Below are 21,449 nucleotides of genomic sequence, written 5' to 3' on the forward strand. Positions count from 1 at the left end.
ACTGATTTCCAAACGATTTCTTAAGATTGTTTTCGGCCCTTGGGGTTATCCTTGCTGTCGTTCTGCGGCTGGGACCGTCCACTTGCAGATGGCTGGTCTCTGCGTACTGACCGCCATGGGATGCATCTGCTAACATCTACTGCGTCTTCTTTACCTCTTCTCTGTGTTTGTGGGGAGCAGGGCATGGGGCATCTTTCACACACATTTCGCTTTTTTAAGCTTCTGTGGTCTCTTCCGTAGGACTCAACTGAAGGAGAGGTATGTGTTTGTGTGTGTTCAGGCCCATACACACACGTGCACACCCACAAAATCCTTTGCTGTTTTCAATCCATAATGTCCTTCCTCTGACGGCAGCCGGCCCCTCTTCCTTTAGGGCCCCGAGTCAGGGCGGAGTGTGTGTCCTCTCCAGGGTGATGGGGGCGGATGGTGGCAGGGCAAGGGCCCAAGTCCCAGCGGTAGCAGACACGGGCGGAGAGACAGACGAAGATGGGCACTGGGCACTGTGCCAGGGGAGCTTACTTCCTGTCCCCTGGAGAACTGGGAACAAACCAATCACACCAGAGTTTGTAAAACAATAGGGGCAGTGGGTGAGGGGTGGGAGCAGAAGAAGGCAAGAGGAAAGAGGCAAAGCAAAGAAGGAATAAGGGGAAAGAATGAAAGAAAATCAGTTGCCTTGATCTTTACCTTTGATTTTTAATCCTCCCGAACTAAGGGTGGAGGTGTAGGTAGGAAATATGCACAGAAGAATATATATTTTCCTGATGTCATTTTCTTCCCCCGGGCAGGGCCAACTTACCTGTCAACCACAGGAGCCCCAGCGCCTAGGGGTTGCTACACTTTTAGGGGCCCAGGAAAGTGTTTTTAGTTTCTTTCAAAATCAGAAAGAAAAAAGTGAATATAATAATAATGGCCATGTAATAATGAATCCAGCCTGGATTATATTCATCTTTATAACAACATAGTTGTAAAGTACCATTTTAAATTGTAAACAGAGGAAAGGGTCCATGAAAGTCATAACACAGCCCTGGCCCTTGCCCTCTACTTGCTGACCCCGCAGGCCTCGATGACTTCCCCGTGTGGGGTTTATTTTAATTTCAGCCATTCTTGTTAGGCATCATTTGAATTTATCATCTTGTCACTCACTTTAAATGTATGTGCGTCTATTCAGGGTGGTTTTTCACGCATCACCTTCCTAAGCCAAGCAACACCTTCTCTGCTCCAGCTCCGGGAGGGCCGGAAGCGAGCAGGGGCCTTCGCGGAGAGCTGTGTGCTGGGCCGGATGCTCCGAGGCCTTGGATGCTGGCGAGGGGCAGTGCGAGGGCTGCCTAGACCTGGAGCAACCAACCCCAGGTGACCCAGAGGTGAAACCTCGTGCACACAGGCACCTGGGACCCAGCGGAGCCCCAGATGTGGAGTGGCAGTGAGGGTGTGTGTGCAGGTCTTGGGACATTCTTGTTTCTTTCCTCTACTGTTCAATAATTCTGCAACTCAAAGTTTAGAGTCACTACAGATCAGCTGTAAGGCCTGATTTATGTCATCAGAGGGGATTCTTCTTTTTTCGTTTTTGCTGTCTATTTGTATGAGTAGGAAAAAGTAAAGATGGAGCAGAAAGGTGAAACCTCAGAACTAATTTGGACATGTTAAAATGATCCCACTGAAAGAATTTCTCCTCCTTCTTTAAATATTTGTTTTGGTGCCGAAAAACTCAATCAATTACTTATTTGTATTCAATAGTTGCCTTTATATATTCTGAAGATAATTTTTATTTCTTTATGTATAAATTATCTTAGTACCTACCATTTTAAGCTTAGACTTATGCAAGAGAGATGATCTAGAGAAAAAAATTGGACCCAAAGAGGGGAGGGGAGGGGAGGATGGGGGACAGCCTGGCAGAGTGCTTAAAGCTGGGATGTTTGAGGGCTGCAGCACTGCCTGGGCGTATGGTCTGAGACTCAGGCTGAAGTGGTGAAAATACTCCTGGAGTTGATGTGAGGATGAAAGGAAGCAACGCACGCCAGGGACCGGGCAGTCAGTGCTGGTTAGTGGTTTTACAATCCCTTTCTCTCTCCTGGCATTTACCGGTCCCGAATTTCCCGCCAGCCCACCCCTCACACAGCCTGCTCCCTCCAGGAGCTGCACGCGTGTCGGGCCGGGACTGCCCATCGCATGCGCTGCCACAGACAGGAGCATGGAAGGAGAGCTGCCCTGCTTAGGGTCTGGCTGATGACCCCCTTGCCCTGTTGGAACCCCACCTCTCTGGGCACTGGGATACTTCTCCCCAGAGCCAGGCTCACTAAGGTCAGGAAGGCATCTGAGAGAGGGCACCTGCCTTCCCCAGAAAGTGGGGTCTGCAGGAGACGACATGGTTCTCAGAAGGGTGCGGCTTGCACACCTTGTGGGGGCACTTCCTGCAGGTTCCCAGGCCCCAGAAGGAGGGCTGTCGGTGAGGAAGGACACAGCGGGGAGTGGCCGTGCCTTCTAGACTTGTCAGCTCCTCCTGGCAGGCCTGTGTGTGTGTGTGTGTGTGTGTGTGTGTGTGTGTGTGAGAGGGTGTCCAGTGGACCCACGGGAGCCTCCGTGTGTGTGTCTACCCCTCTGTCTGTGTGATGGGGGGCCCTCCTGCCTTGCCCAATGCCAGGGATTGCAACTGCCCATCTATTACGCTCTCGGTGATGGATAGTTCTATATGTCAACTGCCTAGGCTCTGATGCCCAGTTGTTTGGTCAAACACCAGTCTAGATGTTGCAGTGAAGGAGTTTTTCAGATGTGATGAACATTTAAATCAGTAGACTCTGAATAAAGCAGATTACCCTCCATAATGTAGGTGGGCCTCACCAAGTAGTTGAAGACCTTAAGAGAAAGGACTTGAGGTCCCCCTCGAGAGGAAGGAATTCACCTCCAGACAGCCTTTTGGCTCAAGATTACAACCTCAGCTCCTGATGGAATTTCCAGCCTGCAGGCCTGCCCTGTGGACTCCAGACTTGCCAGCCTCACAATCCTGTGAGCTAATTCCTTAAAATAAATCTCTCTTTCTCTATATCTAGATATACAATACAAACATACACACAATATGTACATATATCTCTCTCTAGAGAGTTTATATATATATGTATGCATATGTTGTGTATATATATGTATCTCTCTCTCTCTGGAGAGTTCTGACTAATACACCTACTTGGATATTTTGCTGAGCCTAGTGGCTAAGAGCACTGTCTCTGGAGCTGCCTGCCTGGGATTGGATTCTGATCCTGCTTCTTATTAGCTGTGTGATCTTGGCCAAGTTAATTCCTTTCTCGGTGCCTCAGTTTCCCCATCTGTAAAAAGGGTGACAACAGTCTCCGACCCAGGTGTACGGAGGTGTCTGCTTCAGTGGCCAGCACAGGGCAGCACTGGGCACTCGGTCCCTCTCACACTGGACGTGTCTGTAGGGGTGTGTGTCTCACCAGCTGCCGGAGGTGGGGCTCTCAGTGGCGGTGACGAAGGCAGCCTGGCCTGGAGGCTATACCGCTGTACACACCGTGCTGACTGTGAGCTCCGCCTCGGTGGCCATGATGTCTGTGGGCTGGATGTTGCGGTCGTACATCGGGTTCTCAAACGTGGCCCGCACATTGGTGTTCTCGTGGCCAGCGTAGCCGTTGAATGGAACTTTGGGTCTTCTCCTGGGAATGAGACAGAGCGTGACCAAGACGTCAAGAGAGGAGACTCGGGGCCCTAAGAGGAGAGGGAGGCTCTGTGTTCCCTTCAGAAGGTCACAGCTCGCCTGAGCCAGGAGGGCTCTGGGTGGGTCAGGGAAAGGGAGAGGGCCTGGCATCCGTTGTGCGACCCTCCCGTCCCTTCCCCGTACCTGTGCTTGTAGAGATAGAGCACAAAGCCCGCGATGATGAGCGCGATGAACGGCACCAGGATCGCGGCCGCCACCGAGCTGCTGTTGGACGCAAAGTGGCGGCCGATGGACTCGGGGTCTGATTCCAGCAGCCTGAGGTCTGCAAAGTCCCAGAGCAGAAACTTCAGGTCACAGACACAGCGGCCACTGTGGTGGGGCTTGGGGTGCTGGCCGGGGCCCCCCACCTGCCTCCCCCATGCACTGGGCCATCCTCCCTGGAGAAGTGTGGTCAGTCCACACGAGCTGGTCAGGCCTGGGGAAGCCAGTCTGCGAGAGAACCTGAAACCGTGTCCCAGAATAAAACCTTAAAAGAGAGCAGCCCTTTAGAAGCTTCCAAACTTCTTTCGGCCATAGAAATTTTATCACATGAAACCTTACAAGGACGCCAAAACATACAGCACATGAAGGTGGACCTGCTCTGGAGGGCGTGGCAGCGGTGCTGAAGCGCCTGCCCCCTAGGGTCTCCCCTCCTCCTCCCCGCCCCTCGCCCCAGGCTGGGAGCGCTCAGAAGACCACGGTGAGAGCCTCTGCCCCTGTCAGCGAACCGAGGGGGCTGAGGCTCCGTCCAAGAGGGGACGGCTCTGCCCCGCACACTGGCCGTCAGCCGCGAAGCCAGAAGAAGAACTCGGTTTCCTGAGGTCTCTCTGGTGTGTAAGGGGCCAGGGAACTGCCTTCACGTCTTTGAGGGCTGCTGTGTGGAAGAGGGAGTGCTTTTACTCCAGGCAGCGAAGGGGACAGAGCTAACAATAACTCCAGGGGAGGAGCAGGGCGGAGTGGGAAGCACAGGGAAGCAGGTTTCCGCTTAGGACAGGGAGGAGCTTTCTGAAGGTCAGAGCTTCGAGAAAATGCAGTGCGCTGCCTCGGTAGACGGGGGGGGGGGGGGGGGGGTCCCAGGGGACAGGGCAGTCAGCAGCCGGGGTGTATAGAGCTGCCCATCAAGCACCCGGGCCTGCCTCCTGTCTCCCCCTGAACTGCTTCCCAGAAGCCTCCCCACATTAGAGGCTCTGAGTCAAGGCCAGTCTCTGGCGTGAGGATGCCTGACACTGAGGATGCTTGGTCCAGGGTAAAGATCCCGGGGAGGAACTCGGGAAGGAAGCCTCCTTGACGCTTAGTTTTCCCATCTGTAAAATGAGGACAGCAATACCACCCTTCCGGGACTGAGACTGCCCTGAGAGCCCCACGTTGTAATGCTCGGGGGGTCCCGGGGATGCCCGAGGGCTGGCCGGATAGTGTTGCGGGACGCATCTGAGACCCAATGTCCCTTCAGCTGGGGGCTTTCAACTCCAGGGCAGAGCATGAAACTGTTTGGCAAAAGTTGAGGGTATTATGTATTGCGCTTCTTTCTGGGGAGATATTACACAGCTTTTATCAAAATCTCAAAGGCGTCCCTGATCCAAAAGAGGCTAAGAGCCCCTCTTGGACTGTTGAACTTCACCAAACCCCTGCCCTCCATGCCAACATACAAGTTCCTCCGCCACCCGCTCAAGCTTACACTCCAGGGACAAACGCTAGTTACCAAGTCTTTGAAAGCCGAACTGCCCAAAGCCTTGGCCCTTGACAGCGCCTTGGTAAATGAAGGTGCCTCCGGAGGACTCTGAGGAGACCTGTGAGGGCGGGAGCAGACAGAGTAAGATGGGAGGCACGCCGGGAGGAGCTAGAGGCCTGGCCAGCCAGGCCGGAGACACGCCCACAGGTACACGGTGCCAACAGCTGGGGTCACCCGCCTGCCTGTCACCTCCACTGACATCGGCTCTCTGCCCACACCCAGGCAATGGCGAGGTGCTGGGGATAGGGCAGGGGCTCCAACTGCTCATAGGAGGGAGGGAGACATTTTTATTTCTACTGGTCGAATCACTTAATGGGAACAATAACAGTACTTATGTCATAGGGTTGCTCTGAAGATTTATATGAGCTAATATAGGTAAAGCACTTAGAACACTTAATAGGCCCTGAGTAAATGTTAGCTATTATTATTGTGATGAAAAACTGAGTTTTAGAGCACCGCGGAGCAAACCAAACCATGATTAAAATGTATCTACTGATTGAACGTACTTTGGAAAGTTCATCCCAGTTCCAATAGCTATTAATTTGGGGGCGGGTAGCTGGGGACATAACTCCTCCTCGCTCTGTCTGTTCTTGCCTCTGCGATGCTCGTGTACCAGACACAGACACGCAAACTTGTGGGCTGGGGACCGCTCGGCCGAGGGCGTGCTTGCTTTGAGGATGCTTGTGCTACCGGGGTTCCTTCCGACTCATGCTCCATCCCCAGGTGCAGCCCTCTGTCTGTTGTGCTTTAGGCTGACCCCCGCTCCTGTCCCCCCAAACACACCCTGGGTGACAGAGAAGTGGGCCCGATTGTTGGCTGTAGTCCCAGGCAGCCCTTCTGGCTGTTCCTGGCCCTCCAGAGTGGCATTTACACGTAGCCCTTGGCCCGCACTCCAGCTCCAGCTCCCAACTTTACCCTTGTTCTCTCCCCTCTGGCCATCCTCCCAGCACAATGGAGTCTGCTGTCCTGGCACAGCTTTTGGACTATTACTATTGACGCCAGCCAGGACCAGGATACCCGAGGGGATCCATAGAATACTCTCAAGAATCCCGAGGAACTAACCCCATGTACCAGCCCCCGGAGAACCACTTGCTTCTCGTGTGATTATCAGCAAAGTCACTCAACCCACAGCCCTCTACCAGCTAGCTTTGTCCGTGAGGATCCACCTTGACGCCTCAGCTCTCTGCTCCTCTGGCCCCGTGACCTCTTCCTCCTTCCCACCCCTCCGTTTCTAGCTTCAATCATCCAAGACAGGGCAGCTGAGGATGTGACAGATGACCGCTCCACTCCCCTGCCTGTGAGACTGGAGGGTATGGGCAGAGGAGTGTCACTGCAGAACTTCCACCCGAAGAATGCCTTTGCATGGAACAAGTCTTTCCCACAAGGGAATGCAAGAGAGTTGTCTCCTTTCCCCCAGCTCCTGGTGTCTCAAGCTGTGCTCAGTCACCCACAACAGGCATCCTCAGACGTGAGAAGACGCTCAGTGTGCATCTGGGACTCAACACCTTCTCCCAGCTCCCACCACCACATCGTGACCTTCAACTTGCTTGAATTTACTCATGTACTGCCAGCCTCCAATCTCTTGCTTTCCGCTCACACATCAGAACCTACTTCATCTCGCTCAGATGCACTGACCTTTAGACTCTCAGCCTCCTGGCCCTTGCCATGTTTCCCTTCGCTCACTTCACTAGCAGATGAGGACTCCCTTGTTCTCAGTCCTGGCCCCAAAGAAACCCTCCTCCCAAGTTTCCATGTTGATCCTAAGAGTTTCCACCAACTTCCCCCCTCCTCCTCCCTACCAGTGATCTGGGAATCAGGGATGGGGCAAGGGCACAGGGAAGGCAAGGACTGAGTGAGGTTTTGCTGAACTTACATGCCCATCTAAGGCCCAGTGATCATCTTTGAACTTATTCACAAAGACCTCCACAGGCCCTGTAACCTGGTAAACTTGGAGGAGGAGATGGAAATCTTCTTTCTTGTAAATTCCTGGGAAAAGAAAGTTCAGAGGGTACACTTGAAAGATCTAGGAAAATTTCAAAACCCAAGTCTGTGGGTCTGTGGGTGTGTGTCTGAGTGGGATTTCACATGTAGATGTTGGTATATACATCCCATGTATAACTGGAGTTAGGTAAGTGTAGTGTGGCCTGTGAGTTTGTACAGGCTGAATGTGAGGATACACAAGAATGTGCATATGTGTGTTAATAATCAACTGGATTACTGACCTGTGGTTGTGCTCCTGTTTACACAGGCATGTGTGAGAATAAGGGGAATTGGATTTTGTATATGTTATGGGGTCAGTTAATGCATGGGTGTGCTTACAATTCAGTGGGTACAGGAATGCATGAGGGCATGTATATGGGGGTTTGTGAATGTGTTTAGGACTATGGCTTACAGCAACTGAGTGAATATGAACGTTAGTTGTGTTTGTGTGTGTGTGCATGAATGAGTGGCTGTGACTGCATGTGGGGTTGTGTATTCATGTGTACAGTCATTCACTCATGCATCCATCGTTCTACCCATCTATTCGAATAAATACTTGCTTTCTAAGATATTCAGTTTTTCTGATTATAGAAAATTTGAAAATTGGGGAAATTTTGGAAAATGCAGAGATGCATGAAGAAAGAAAATTCACTCCTGATCTCACTTCTGAGAAATAACCACTGTTAATATTTTGGTGTAATTACTTCCAATTTTCTTTCTTATGAATATAATTTTTTCCTTCGAAAACTGGAGTCCCATTTTAAATGCATTGTAGTAGGTGTATTTCCTCCCAAACTGGCATAATATTTTATCCAGCAGACATACTATAATTAATATATCCATTTCTTTTGAGACAATTTTCTATTCCCAGGTTTTATGTTATGGAAATAGCCCTGTAATATGAACATTCTTTATTGGTAAATGTTTGATTCCCTCTATAACTATTTCTTATGATAAAAATTCATAGAAGTGTAATTAATGGGGCCAGTCATTTTCATGGCTCTTGATACAAGTTGCCAAATTATTTTCTAGAACTATACTATTTTATACTTTGACTAGCACTGCATTAGTACCTTCACTGGGCTAGCACCAGAGTTTATTGCTTAAAAAAATCATAGTGGGATAAGTGAGAAGTGACATTTTATGTTTACTTTTTTTTGATTATTGTGAAAAATATTTTTCCATTTGTTTATTAACTGTCTGTACTTTGGCTTCTGGGAGTTCTCTGCCCCTATTTTTGGTTCAGTTTTTAGGGATATCCGTCTCTTTTTTCTTCATTTGTAGGAGTTCTTTGTATGTTCAATTTATTAATGTTTGTCATCTAACCATCTCCCTTTAGTCTGTGGTGCTTTTATCGTGTAAACAAAGATGAATAGACACTTCCTCTTCCCCTGCCTACCAGACTAGCCCTGCAAGACAGTACAAGGAAGTGACAGTAGACTCGTTCTTGTGAAGAGCATGCGCCCATCACCCATACCAGCCGCAGGCTTTCCCGGAGGTGGCCTGCCCCTTACCAGCCAAGTGCAGCTCCACGCCGCTGTGGTCAATCATGGTGGCGTTGACCTTGCTGTTGATGACCTGGAAACCAGTCACTCTGAGCATGGCTGGCTGCTTCTTCCCCTGGTACTCATAGGCCCCTTTCCATAGGGAATTCTTGGCAAAGACATCCCCAGGAACTAGAGGAATTGAGAAACAGATGTGAGAGGGGCTGTCACGTGTGCTGGTAGAATTGAGGGCACCTGATGATTGACCCCAGTTCACTCCCTGAGATTGTTTTCCCCAACATCTAACACGCAGGAGGTGGTGGAGTGTTCTGGCCTCCTTGTGATGCTCTGTGTCTCAGAGTGGATGGGTGGAGGGAAAGAGAGAGAGAAAGAAAGTGGATAAAGAAAAAAGAGAACATGAGGGGACAGGGGAACGAACTAGAAGAAAGAAGGAAATAAAAGGAGGGAAGGGGTTGAAAAGATGGAGAAAGAGAAAAAGAGAGGAGAGAAAACCAATGTCATAAGATAGGAACATGGACTAATGGAGTCAGGCAGATCTGGAGTCTCATCTGGGCTGTCAATTATCAGTTGTTTGATTACAGACAAGAGTCTCCACTTTCTCACCTGTGTAGGCCACATCTGTAGTTCTGTAAATGGGGCTGTCCTGCTTATGTCGTCAGGGGCTGAATGATTGTATGTCACATGATGTTGGGCACATAAAAGCATATAATGAATGATAGCAACCAAAATTGTTATTTATCCTTATAATAATTTTCTAAGGAGAGTATTATGAGCCTTATTTTAACAAAAGGTAAACTGAAGCTCAAGAGGTGAAGTTTCTTTGTCCAAGGACACAGCTGGTCAGTGACCAAAATGGAACTTTAATTGAGTTTGATGCCAAATCTAGTTTTCTTTCTTGTATAACACACATGCTAATACGGTAAATAAAAGTATAAGTTTCAAAAAAGGATATGATAGTCTAGAATAATTTTGCATTGGTCAGGCCATACCTGCAGTTCTGTGCCCAGTTCTGGACCTCACACTTTGAAAGACACAAAACTTGTCTTAAAAATGTACCATTTCCAGCAAGCTCCCTAGGCAGGACCTGGGTGTATGTGTCTGATCACACACTGGCCAGCCCTGTGCCAGAAGAGGTTGGCTCCAGAGCTTGAAGCTCAGGACATGTTTCTAGAAGGCTTTGGCTCTCAATTCTGGATGCAGTTCCTGCTTCCTTCAAGCTCACTTCCTCCTGAGGTCTGCCTGGGGTTGGGAGGTGGGTGGGGAAATCTGTTCTGCTCTATAGACTGTTTTCACACCCTCCTATTGGGTACACAGAAACTCATGTGCATGTTTCTGGGTAAATAGGTGACGGAAGCAATACCAGTTTCTTGAGCCAAAGATCTAGACCATACCTACCTGAAGGTTGAGTGAGCGGAGGCTCCCGGGCAGTGTTGATGGGTCTCCCACTGGGCCGGACCTCTGCTGGGGAAAGAGAATGGAAGAAAACAGGTTCACCCTCTGGTCTATGTTCTATTGGAAAAATAATAGCCAGCTCTCTGACATTAGGTCAATGGGTTCTTTGAGATCTTGCTTTGGACTTATCCTCTTAGACCAGGAGGTAGACTACTTTGTCTGGTGAGATATAAAGAGTTAAAAGGAAATCCATTTACCAATTATAGTCACTGAAATATTAAGCAAAAAATTAGAATATAGCTATATATGTGATTTTTTATTACTGCATTAAATAACAGGATCTAGTAGTAGGTCCAGTAACTATTCTAATCTTGAAGTAGTCAGGAACATAAACAACATTTCTTTCTTTTTTTTGTCCATGCCACATGGCATGCAGGATCTTAGTTCCCTGATCAGGGATTGAACCTGTGTCCCCTGCAGTGGAAGTGCGGAGTCCTAACTACTGTACCGCCAGGGAATTCCCAACAACATTTCGTGATATTCATAACTATTGTAGTGTAATGTGGAAATCTCTGCAGTTTCTACTGGTGACAGATTGATAGGTATTGCTAACACTACTACAAGTTTTTGTCTATATCCTAAATTAAAGAAATGCTAAATTTCAGTAAAAGGTAAAGGAAAATAAAGATGTCTATTTCCCATCCTAGCACACAGATCTGCTGAATGCCGCTACTGAGGACTCTTGGTTGAAGGGCCTCTGCTTTCCCCCCAGAGGTCTGGCACAAAGGACGGCCTTCTGCCAATCGAAAGTAAAGTGCCTAAGTCCTGGTAAGGGTTTCAGTGGAGTGCTTCCCTCCCTTGGAGTCACGATATTAAGACAGAGAAGCCCTCACAGGCAAAGGCAAAAGGAGAAGGCTTTGGGCCTGAGCCCGACAGCCTAGGTTCTGGTCCCAGCAGTGCTACTTAGTGATTGTGTGACCTCAACTAGTCACGTCACCACTCAGAGTCTTGTCTCCTCATCTGAAACATGGGAAAATACTGAAACATATCTCACAGGTCTACGCTAAATAATTGTGGTTATGAACGTGAAAGTCACAGTCAATAAATATTAATGTCTTTTCTTCTTTTGCAGAGAAACAACAGAAATATCTGTCTTGTTGCCAAGTAAAGGGGGGGACTCCCCCTACTGTCTCCAACTCTGAGGTCAGCTTATGTTCGGGTGTACAGAAGGCTGTGGACATATTTTCCACAGTGACTCCATGAAGGCGCACCTCTGAACAAAATGCCTTTATTGTCTTAGGTTTTAGAAGATGAAGGGAGCAAAGAGGGAGAAAGCATTTTATGTGCCAGACACTGTGCTAGGCACTTTATTCATGTTATTTCATTTACTCCTTCTCTCAGAACTGTGAGGTAGACATTATTATCTTCATTTAATAGAAGAGAAACTTGTTAGAGGCAGAGAGGTGAAGGGACTTACCCAGGGTCTTATAGTAAGGGGTTGAGTTGAGATTCAACTGCATCTAAAGCATTTTGTATTTTTAAATGCAAGTACCTATTATAGCATTAAAAAAATACTTAAGAATAAATGTAACCAAGGAAGTGCAAGCCTTGTACATTGGAAATTACAAACCATCATTGAAAGAAATTAAAGATCTAAATAAGTGGAAAGATATCCCATGCTCATGGCTTGGAAGACTTAATATTGTTCAAATGGCAATACTCCCCAAATTGATCTACAGATTCGACACCATCCTTATCAAAATCCCAGCTGTTTGCAGAAATTGACAATCTATTCCTAAAATTCATATAGAAATAAAAGGGGCCCAGAATAGCCAAAACAATCTTGAAAAAGAAGAGCAAAAAGGAGGAATTACACTTCCCAACTTCAAAACTTACTGCAAAGTTATAGTAATCAGGACTGGGCAGTAATGGTATAAGGACAGTTATACAGATCAATGGAATAAAACTGAGGATCCTAATATAAGCTTACACATTTGTGGTCAAATGGTCTTTGAAAAGGGTGCCAAGACAATCCAATGAGGGAAGAATAGTCTTTTCAACAAATGGTGCTGGGACAATTGGGTATCCGCATGCAATAGCATGAATTTGGACCCCAAAACTCTTAGAAGAAAACACAGATACAAATCTTTGTGACCTTGGATTAGGCAATGGTTTCTTAAATATGATAGTAAAAGCACAAGTAAAAAAAAAAAAAAAAAAAAAGCACAAGTAAACCTATAAAATATAGATACATTGGAGTTCATCAAAATTAAAAGCTTCTATGTTTAAAAGGACACCAACAGGAAAGTGAAAAGACCCAAACTCATCAAATTGCATACATTAAATATGTGCAGTTTTTGTATATCAATTATATCTCAATAAGGCTGTAAAAAAATCCACACCTGAAAAAAAAAGAAAAAAATTAACACAGGATAAAATGGAGTTTAAATTTTAGGTGATGAATGAAATAAAAAAGAAAGTACTGTAAATTAAAAAAAAAAAAAAGGCAGTGAAAAGACAACCCACAAAATGGGGGAAATATTTGCATATCATGCATCTGATAAGGGTCTTATATTCTAGATATATAAAGAACTCTTGAAGGGACTCCGGACCAAGATGGCAACATAGGAGGCTCCTGAATTCCCCTCCTCCCACGGATACACTGAATGTGCAGAAGAAAACAGATCAATTCTCTCCGAGAGAAATCCAGAAACTAGCTGAGTGACACCTACACATTGGGTGACTGAGAAAATACCCACATCAAAACAGGTAGGAAAGGCTGAGACACATTCTTGAAATAAACCCCACCCCTGGCACGGCACCATCCAATCAGGAGGGACTCCCAACTCCCAGGTTTTCCCTGAGAGTGCTGAGTTTGTACCACACATCTAGCACCCTGACTTTTAAGGCTGCCACCTGAGGGATGGGTGCCCAAATCACCTAGCTCTGAAGGCCAATGGGGCTTGGGGCATGTGTTCATGAGTTCCACAGGACTGCAGCAAACAAGGAAGCCGTTTTTAAATAGACACAGTAGAAACCCCTGTGGCAATATACCTGGTCTCACACTGAGGGAGCAGGTAAAAATGCACATCTCCCAGTTTCTCCCTGGAAGGGGTCTGACTGCATACTTTTCCAACTGTTTCCTGAGAGTCTACTTCTAATCAGCCTGCATCTAGGTGCTGACCTCTGTGGGACACTGATGGGTCTTGGTACACCCTCAACTACTGGGAGCCGCTAGGAATAAAGACGACAGCTTGGACAATCACAAAGGTTTGGGAGGCACCAGGAGATTGGGCTGCACTGACTGATGGGGTTCATTGCCTAAACGAGACCGGTCTGTGAAGATTGGGAGAGCTGCCTGTTTTATCTAATGTGTAGAAACCAACACAGAGAATCAGGGAAAGTGAATCAACAGGGGAAAATGTTCCAAACCAAATAATAAGATAAATCTCCAGAAACGGATCCTAATGAAACAGTGATAAGTGATTTACCCAATAGAGAGTTCAAAATAATGGTCATAAAGATGCTCACTGAGGTCAGGAAAGCAATGCACAAAGCAAGAATTTCAACAAAGAGAAAATATTTTAAGAGTACCAAATGGAAACCATAGAGCTGAAAATGTAATAATTGACCTGGAAAATTCAATAGAGGGGTTAAACAGCAGGGTTTTAAGTGGAAGTGAAAATCTAACATAAAAACACATGAAAGTATAAAACTCACTGGTAAAGATAAATACATGATTAAGTCCAGAATACTCTAATATTGTAATGTTAGTGGGTAAATCACTTGTAACTCTAGTATAAAGGTTAAAAGACAAAAATGGTAACAATAACTATAACTACAATAATTTTTAATTGGTATACAATATAAAAGATGTAAATTGTGACATCAAAAACATAAAATGTTGGGGAGTGTAAAAACGTAGAGCTTTTGTAAGCATTCCAAGTTAGGTTGTTATCAGCTTAAAAAAAGACTGTTGTAAATAGGTGTTATGTAAGCTTCGTGATAAACACAAAGCATAACCTACAGTAGATATACAAAATATAAAGTGTAAGGAATCAAAACATTGCCCTTGTACCAAAGCCACACAAGGACACTTTAAGAAAAGGAAATTCCAAGCCTGTATCCCTGATGAACATACACGCAAACATCCTCAAGAAAATATTAGCAAACCAAATGAATGGTACATTAAGAGGATCATACACCATGATCAAGTGGGATTTATTCCTGGGATGAAAGGATGGTTCAATATACACAAACCGATAAATGTGATACTTGTGCACTGTTGGTAGGAATGTAACAGTGTGAAGGTTCCTTCAAGAATTAAAAATAGATAATGTGTAATCATAAATGTAAAGGATCAATAGTCAAATCTAATGTATAATTATGTAAAGGAATAATACGAAATTTTTAAAAGCTGGGTTGCTGTTATAGGAGCAGACATGAATAGTAGATATTCTCTGTAATGAAGAAAATAATAATGTAAACCGAAACAAGGATAGAGATTTTTATTCTATAAAAAAAAAGAATTAAAAATAGAAATACCATATGATCCAGCAATTCCATTTCTATGTCTCCAAAGGAAATGAAATCTCTGTCTTGAAGAGATGTTCACTGCAGCATTATTCACAATAGCCAAACTATGGAAACAAACTAAGTGTCCACTGATGGATGAGTGGATAAAGAAAATGTGGTGTATATATACAATGGAATATTATTCAGCCTTAAAAAGAAGGAAATCCTGCCATTTGTGATAACATGGATGAATTTGGAGGACATTATGCCAAGTGAAATAAGCCAGACAGAGAAAGACAAATATTGCATGCTACTACTTACATGTGGAATCTAAAAAGTCAAATTTATAAAAAGAGAGTAGAATAGTGGTTGTCAGGGGCTGGGGGGAGGGGGAAATAGGGAGAGACTGGTAAAAGGATACAAGCTTTCAGTTATAAGATGTATATGTATAACATGGTAACTATAGTAGATAATACTGCATTGTATAATTGAAATTTGCTAAGAGAGTAGAACTCCTGTGCTCTCACCAAAAAAAAAAAAAAGATAAATATGTGAGGTGATGGATGTGTTAACTTGACAGTGGGAATCCTTTCACAATGTATATCAAATTATCATGTTGTATACTTTAAATATATTTCAATTAGTTTACCAATTATACCTCAATAAAGCTGGAAAAAAGAAATCAACAGGACATAAAGGAGTTCTTACAACTCAACAAGAAAAAGACAAATAGCCCAATTAAAAAATGGGCAAAGGATTTGAATAGACTTTTCTCCAAGGAAGATACACAAATGGCCAATAAAGAAATGAAAAGATGCTCAACATTATTAGTCATTAGGGAAATGTAAATGCAAACCACAATGTAATACTACTTTATACCCACTTAGGATGGCTATACGCAAAAAGCTGGACAATAATGGGTATTGGCAAGGATGATGTAGAGAAACTAGACCCCTGGTGCGTTGCTGGTGGGAATGTAAAGTAAGTGTAAAGGCACTTTGCAAAATAGTTGGACAGTTCCTTACACTGTTAAACATTGAGTTATTCTATTCCTGGATACATACCCAAGAGAATTGAAAACATATATATACAAACAGAACATGTACACTTATGTTCAAAGTAGCATCATTCATAATGGCCCCAAAGTGGAAACAACTGAAATGTTCATCAGTGGACAAATGGATAAACAAAAGGTGGTATATCCATCAATAGAATATTATTCAGGCCTAAAAAAGAATGAAGTAATAACACGTTACAACATGGACGAACCTTGAAAAAATTATGCTAAGTGAAATGATCCAGACACAAAAGGACAGATATCATATGATTCCACTAACATGAGGTACCTAGAATCAGCAAATTCATAGATATAGGAAATACAATAGAGGTTATGAAGGGCTGGAGAGAAAGGGGAATGGAAAGTTATTGTTTAATGGGTACAAAGTTCTTGTTTGGGAGGATGAAAAGATTCTGAAAATGGATAGTGGTGATGGTTGCACAATATTGTGAATGTACTTAACGCCATTGAATTATACACTTTAAAATGGATAAAATGGTAAATATTATGTTTTGTATATTTTACCACAATTAAAAGTTAAATGTACCCTAAAAAAGAAAAATTATACCACTACCATTTGTGGAACACAAATGTTACTTTCCCTAAATAAAAGAAATTTACAACAATTCATACAATGAAAATACATTATTAAATTCTAGCTCTGATAAAGGCTCTGAACCTGAAGCCTTCTCTCTCTGAGGGGCAGGATAGCAGAGTACGTAAGAGCATGGATTCTGAAGTTAGACGTGCAGGGTTTGAATCTCAGCTCTCTCCCTTTACCAGCTGGTGACCTTGGGGCACGTTACTTAACCTCTCTGTGCCTCAGTTTCCTCATATATTAAATGAGGATATGAGTAACACCTGCCTCACAGGGTGACTGCAAGGATTGAGTTAGTACACGAAGTACTTAGAACAATGCCTGGAATGTGGTGAGGTGAGGTCAGCACCTGTAAGAGACAGCTGAATGCCATCCTAGCACCAAACCCATCCTTTATCCTTGCTGGATTCTTTACTTAAGACTGGACTCAGATTACCTTCTCCAGGAAGCCTTCCCTGATTCTCCCCTCCCCCTTAGGCTGAATTAGTGCCCTTCCCATCAACCCCACAGCATTCAGTGCATCTCTATGTTCCTGAAGGTACCGTTATATCTGATAATGTGTGTGTCTTCCACAGCTGAATGTGAGCTCCTTTAGGGCAGGGTTTGTGTCTTTCACGTCCCCATCCCCCATGCCCAGCACAGCCACGCACAGTGATAATGCTTAATAAATAGAGAACAAATGAATGAAGAAGAGGGGGAGGGAGGTCTGAGACATCGCGGTAACCCTGAGGGATCTGTGAGTGGGTACTGTTTTATCAAGGTTATGATATGCATATATGCGTAACGTGTTATTCCAGTTTAGTGGAACACAGAGCTTTTCTCCGTCTGATGATTAAGTATAACCCTTAGACTACTGTATACTTAACACTGGGCAGAGTGTTTAAGCTCAAGCAGAAGGTAGCAAGGTAAAACTTGGGATGGCTTCACTCTGTGCCTCTTTAGACTACTCTGGTTTCATCTCCTAGACTCAACACCTCAGAAAATCAGAAGCAGGCTCCAGCTTTCACATTTCTTTCTTCTCTTTGGCCCTCTTTCTCTCAAGCTCAGCTGTCCCCTTTGGCCCCCCACCCTGGAGAAGCTTACCAAGGGGGCACACTCACCCAGGCAGACGGGCGGTTTGCCTGTCCAGCTGCCATCTGCTTTGCATGTGCGGTGCTCGGAGCCACCCTTGAGGGAGAAGCCCTCCTGGCAGGAATAGATGAGCGTGTAGCCCATGGAGGGCAAGTCCAGGGCCCCAACGTTGGCATGCGTCGGTGTCTCCGGCTGCTTGCAGTGGTGGGCTGGGTGACAGGGAAGATGCTGCTGGGAGACGAGGGTCTCCAGGAGGCCTCTCCACCACTCCCCTGTGCCTTGATGGACCACGCCCTTCCTTTCCCTTATGGGGCCCTTTCAGATCCAGCATCCCCTCCCCAGCCCCAGCCCCACCCCAGCCTTGATGTCTATACGAGTGGCCAAGATGGAGATCGTGTGGATATTGGCTCAGTCAACCCTGGGGGAACCTAAACCTGCAGCAATTTTCCTGAGGGAAAAGGAGTAATTGTGGTCAAAAGCCTGAAATCTTCCATCCTGAGGGCAGGCCTTGTGGTTGTTAGTATTTGCTGCCATGGGAAAGTTATTTCTTTTTCTTTGCGAAGGCATAGGAATTGCCTTCAAATATCAGAAAGGCTTCTGTGTGTAAATATCTTCTGTGGGGCTCCAAGGGGTAAGGAGTACAAAGAGACCAATACTGGTCCCAGTGAGGAGTTGTGAGCTCTCTGTCATTCAGGGCTTTCAAGCATCTCCTAGATGCCCAGCTGGGGGAGATAATGAGTTGCCAGGAGGAGTTGTCTGGGCTGTAGGCGAAGCTTGCACTCACAGACACAGTCGGGCGGGGTTCCGCTCCAGGTCAGGTTGGGGAGACAGGTCCTGGTGGTGGAGCCCTGGAGCAGGTAACCTTTCTGACAACGGAAGAGCACGGTGCTTCCAACCTGCGGCCAGGACGAAGTTCCCACAATCACCTTCCATCCAGCGACGCTTCATCCCTGTCACCTGACTGCTTACTTTCCCACGACGTTACTCCTACCCACCCTCCTGTTTCTCTGCCTGATTAAATCTTATTTATCCCTTGAGGCAGCTTACATTATGCCTCTTCCACAAGGCCTCCCCCAGTTCCCTGGGCCAGATCAACACTCTCGTGGGATATATCATATTCTGTTGCGGGGGGCTGAGTGCCTGACCCAGAATCAGAAGACCCTGGGTTTGAGTTCTGGCATCTACGTTTACTCACTGGATGCCAGGCCGCACGAAACTCTCTACACCTTCGCCTTCCTGTGTCGAGCTGGGATGAGCAGCCCTGCCACACCACGCTGGAGTGTTGTGACACTCAAATGTGAGGGTAGATTGGATAGCATTTTATAAAATGTGAAGAACTGTGCGAAGTAGAATATTACTGCGTGTGTCTCTTCCCTCCATGAATCTATAGTCTTTTAGGGCGTGTCCCCTACAGAATCTGGAGCTCTGCTTTATAAACAGTCTCTTGAGCAGAATTGCTACCCTCCCTGCATCCCTCCCTCTGCTCCACTAGCCCCTCACCGTCTGACTTGAAATTCCCTGCAGCCACCAGCTCCATCTCTCCATCTCTAATCCGTGCGGCACGATGCTGCCAGATCAGCTTCCTAAACTGCAACTCGGATCACACTATTTCCCAGCTCAAAACACTCACGTGTCTCTGTTACCTCTGGGAGCAAACTGAAACGCAAAGTGAAACCTAATTTCTGCTCCCTTCCTCCACGCCCATCACCTCGTTCAGCAAATGGTACCCCTATCCACCCAGTTGGGCAAGTCGAAAACTTCAAGTCATCCTTGATTCCTCCCTTTCCTTCAACCTCTCCATTCAAGCCTTCAAGAAGTCTTCTTGGTTCTACCGACAAAATACCTCCCGACCCCTTCACATCTCTCTATGTCCACTGTCGCTACCCCGGCTCAGTCCCACCCTCATCTTTCTCTCAGGATGCTGCAATAATGTCCTATTTGTCTAAGCGCTTCCATTCTTAACCCCTATTGTTCATCCTCTCCTCAGGGTCCTGAGTGATAGTTCAAATGATGGATCAGATTAAGTCACCTTCAAACGGTTTCCTATGACATTTAGAATAAAATCCAAAATGCTTATCATGGTCTTATCATGGCCCTATATGGCCTGGCCCATGCCCTTCTCTTTTCAAAATTTATTATGTGATACTTGGTGCATAGAAAAGAATATATGGCACATATACAGACGTGAATCATCGTAATAAAATGGACACCTTAAGTGGAGCCCACCACTCAACCTAAGGGTTACAACATCATTGACATGTTTGTCACCTGCGTGCTCCTTCCCTGCCCTGTTCCTCAGCTCCCCTCGGTGAAAACCAGTCTCTTGAATTTTGTGTTCTTCATTTCCTTGCTTAGTTAAAAAATAATTCTATCACATATGCCTACATATATCTCCAAACAATACAAATTTTTCTTGGTTTTAATCTTTCTAGAAATAGTATCCTACCACTTTTGACGTTCAACACTATGTTTCTAACAGTCATCCATGTTGTGTGGAGCTATAGTTCCTTAATTTTCACTGCTGTGTGATGAACCATCCCGTGGCTACATCAGGATTTTTCTCATTTCTTGGTAACACATACGAGAGCATCTCCGGGGTTGCTTACTCTGGGTCACAGGATGTGTGAATATTTAACTTCACAAGGCAGTGCCAGGCGGTTTTCAAACCCAGCCTAGCTCTTCGGCCTCACGTCCTTCTCCTCTCTCTTTATGTTTCCGACCCGCTGGCTGGCCAGCTTTCTGGTCCTGCAACTTGCAAGTTCCCTGCCTGAGGCTCCTCTGCCCTGGCCGTTGCCTCTGCTGGGAACGCCCCCCCCACCCCCAGCTCTGCACAGGGCTGGCCCTTCCCACCATGGGCGCCACAGTTCAAGTTTAGGAGGCCTCTTCCCTCACTCCGCGTCCTAAAACGGCAACTCCCCGTCACACCCTTTTATGTTATGCTATGTGTAGTGTCTATCGCTCACAGAAGTGATCTTGTTTATTTATTGTCACCAGCCAGGGAACTCCCGTAGAGCAGGCACTTGGGCTGTCTTGTTCCCTCTGTATTCCTAGCGCCTAGAATAGTTCACGGCAGTAAATATTTGATAAATCCCATTGCTGGGTTAGATCCCAACCCGCCATTTCCGGCTTAGTCCCTGATATCCCCTGGGCACATTGGGGGCTCCAGTTCATTGTCCTGCCTTGAACACTCCCAAACTTCCCTGCTTCCTCCTGCTCAGAGGGTCCCATCCAGGTTGTCCACATCTTTCCTTTTGAAGCGCATTCTGAGATGTGTCCCTGGAGCCTGTATCCTGCTGGGACGGGCCCACTGGGCAGGAGACTGTCTCCCATATGGCACTTGCTGGCTCCCGCCACCCTGTCTGAGCCCTGTAGGGTATGGGTGCCCTGGGGACAGAAGGTCCATCTGTCTCTCTCATTTCTGTCCCTGCCCCAATCACGAGGGGCTGCTGGGAAGTGTCTGTGGAGCTACACGCGAGTCAGTTCTGCCACATCAGCTTCTCGGGGTTGGTGTAAACGCCTGCCTGTTTCTGAGGGGGCATGTTGTGCAGCCTGGCTTGAAGAAGCAGGCTGCTTTCTCTCTCCAGCTTCCAAGGTCTCATGCCCCCTAGTGCTGTCCTGAGGAAGGTCCCTGGGCCCTCTGAGACTGATGACAGTGACAAGAAGGGACAGAAGGCAGAAAGGCCCGATCTCGGTTGACCTCGTTACCTGGTAGCCCTGGGAATTGTTCTGTATCCCAAACTGTGGCACGCCAGGGTCCGCACACGTGGTCAGCGTGGGGTCTGGATTGCAAAACAAAGAAACAGACCATGGTCAGGGAGGCTTTCATTGCCCCTGCTCACTCTGAGAAACAGATACAGGATAGAGGATGGAGTCACGCCCTGACTTCCCTGCCCTTGGGAATC

At 46.3% G+C, this 21,449-nt stretch overlaps 1 protein-coding gene across 1 annotated transcript in view; it reads right to left on the bottom strand.

The window, feature by feature from the left end:
• Positions 1 to 322: 322 nt before the first annotated feature.
• CSMD2 (CUB and Sushi multiple domains 2) overlaps positions 323 to 21,449 on the bottom strand; it is a 658,022-nt gene continuing 636,895 nt past the window's right edge. The window contains exons 62-71 of the mRNA XM_059896727.1: positions 21,253 to 21,326; positions 18,332 to 18,443; positions 17,577 to 17,756; positions 10,310 to 10,375; positions 8,924 to 9,085; positions 7,303 to 7,415; positions 5,400 to 5,487; positions 3,845 to 3,983; positions 3,444 to 3,659; positions 323 to 537 (exon numbers count right to left, since the gene is read on the bottom strand). Coding sequence (XP_059752710.1) covers positions 3,500 to 3,659; positions 3,845 to 3,983; positions 5,400 to 5,487; positions 7,303 to 7,415; positions 8,924 to 9,085; positions 10,310 to 10,375; positions 17,577 to 17,756; positions 18,332 to 18,443; positions 21,253 to 21,326 — 1,094 coding nt within the window. The 3' untranslated portion in view covers positions 323 to 537; positions 3,444 to 3,499. The remainder of the gene's footprint in view (positions 538 to 3,443; positions 3,660 to 3,844; positions 3,984 to 5,399; positions 5,488 to 7,302; positions 7,416 to 8,923; positions 9,086 to 10,309; positions 10,376 to 17,576; positions 17,757 to 18,331; positions 18,444 to 21,252; positions 21,327 to 21,449) is intronic.

The sequence above is a fragment of the Balaenoptera ricei genome, chromosome 1 (assembly GCF_028023285.1).
Source record: "Balaenoptera ricei isolate mBalRic1 chromosome 1, mBalRic1.hap2, whole genome shotgun sequence".
Taxonomy (NCBI): domain Eukaryota; kingdom Metazoa; phylum Chordata; class Mammalia; order Artiodactyla; family Balaenopteridae; genus Balaenoptera; species Balaenoptera ricei.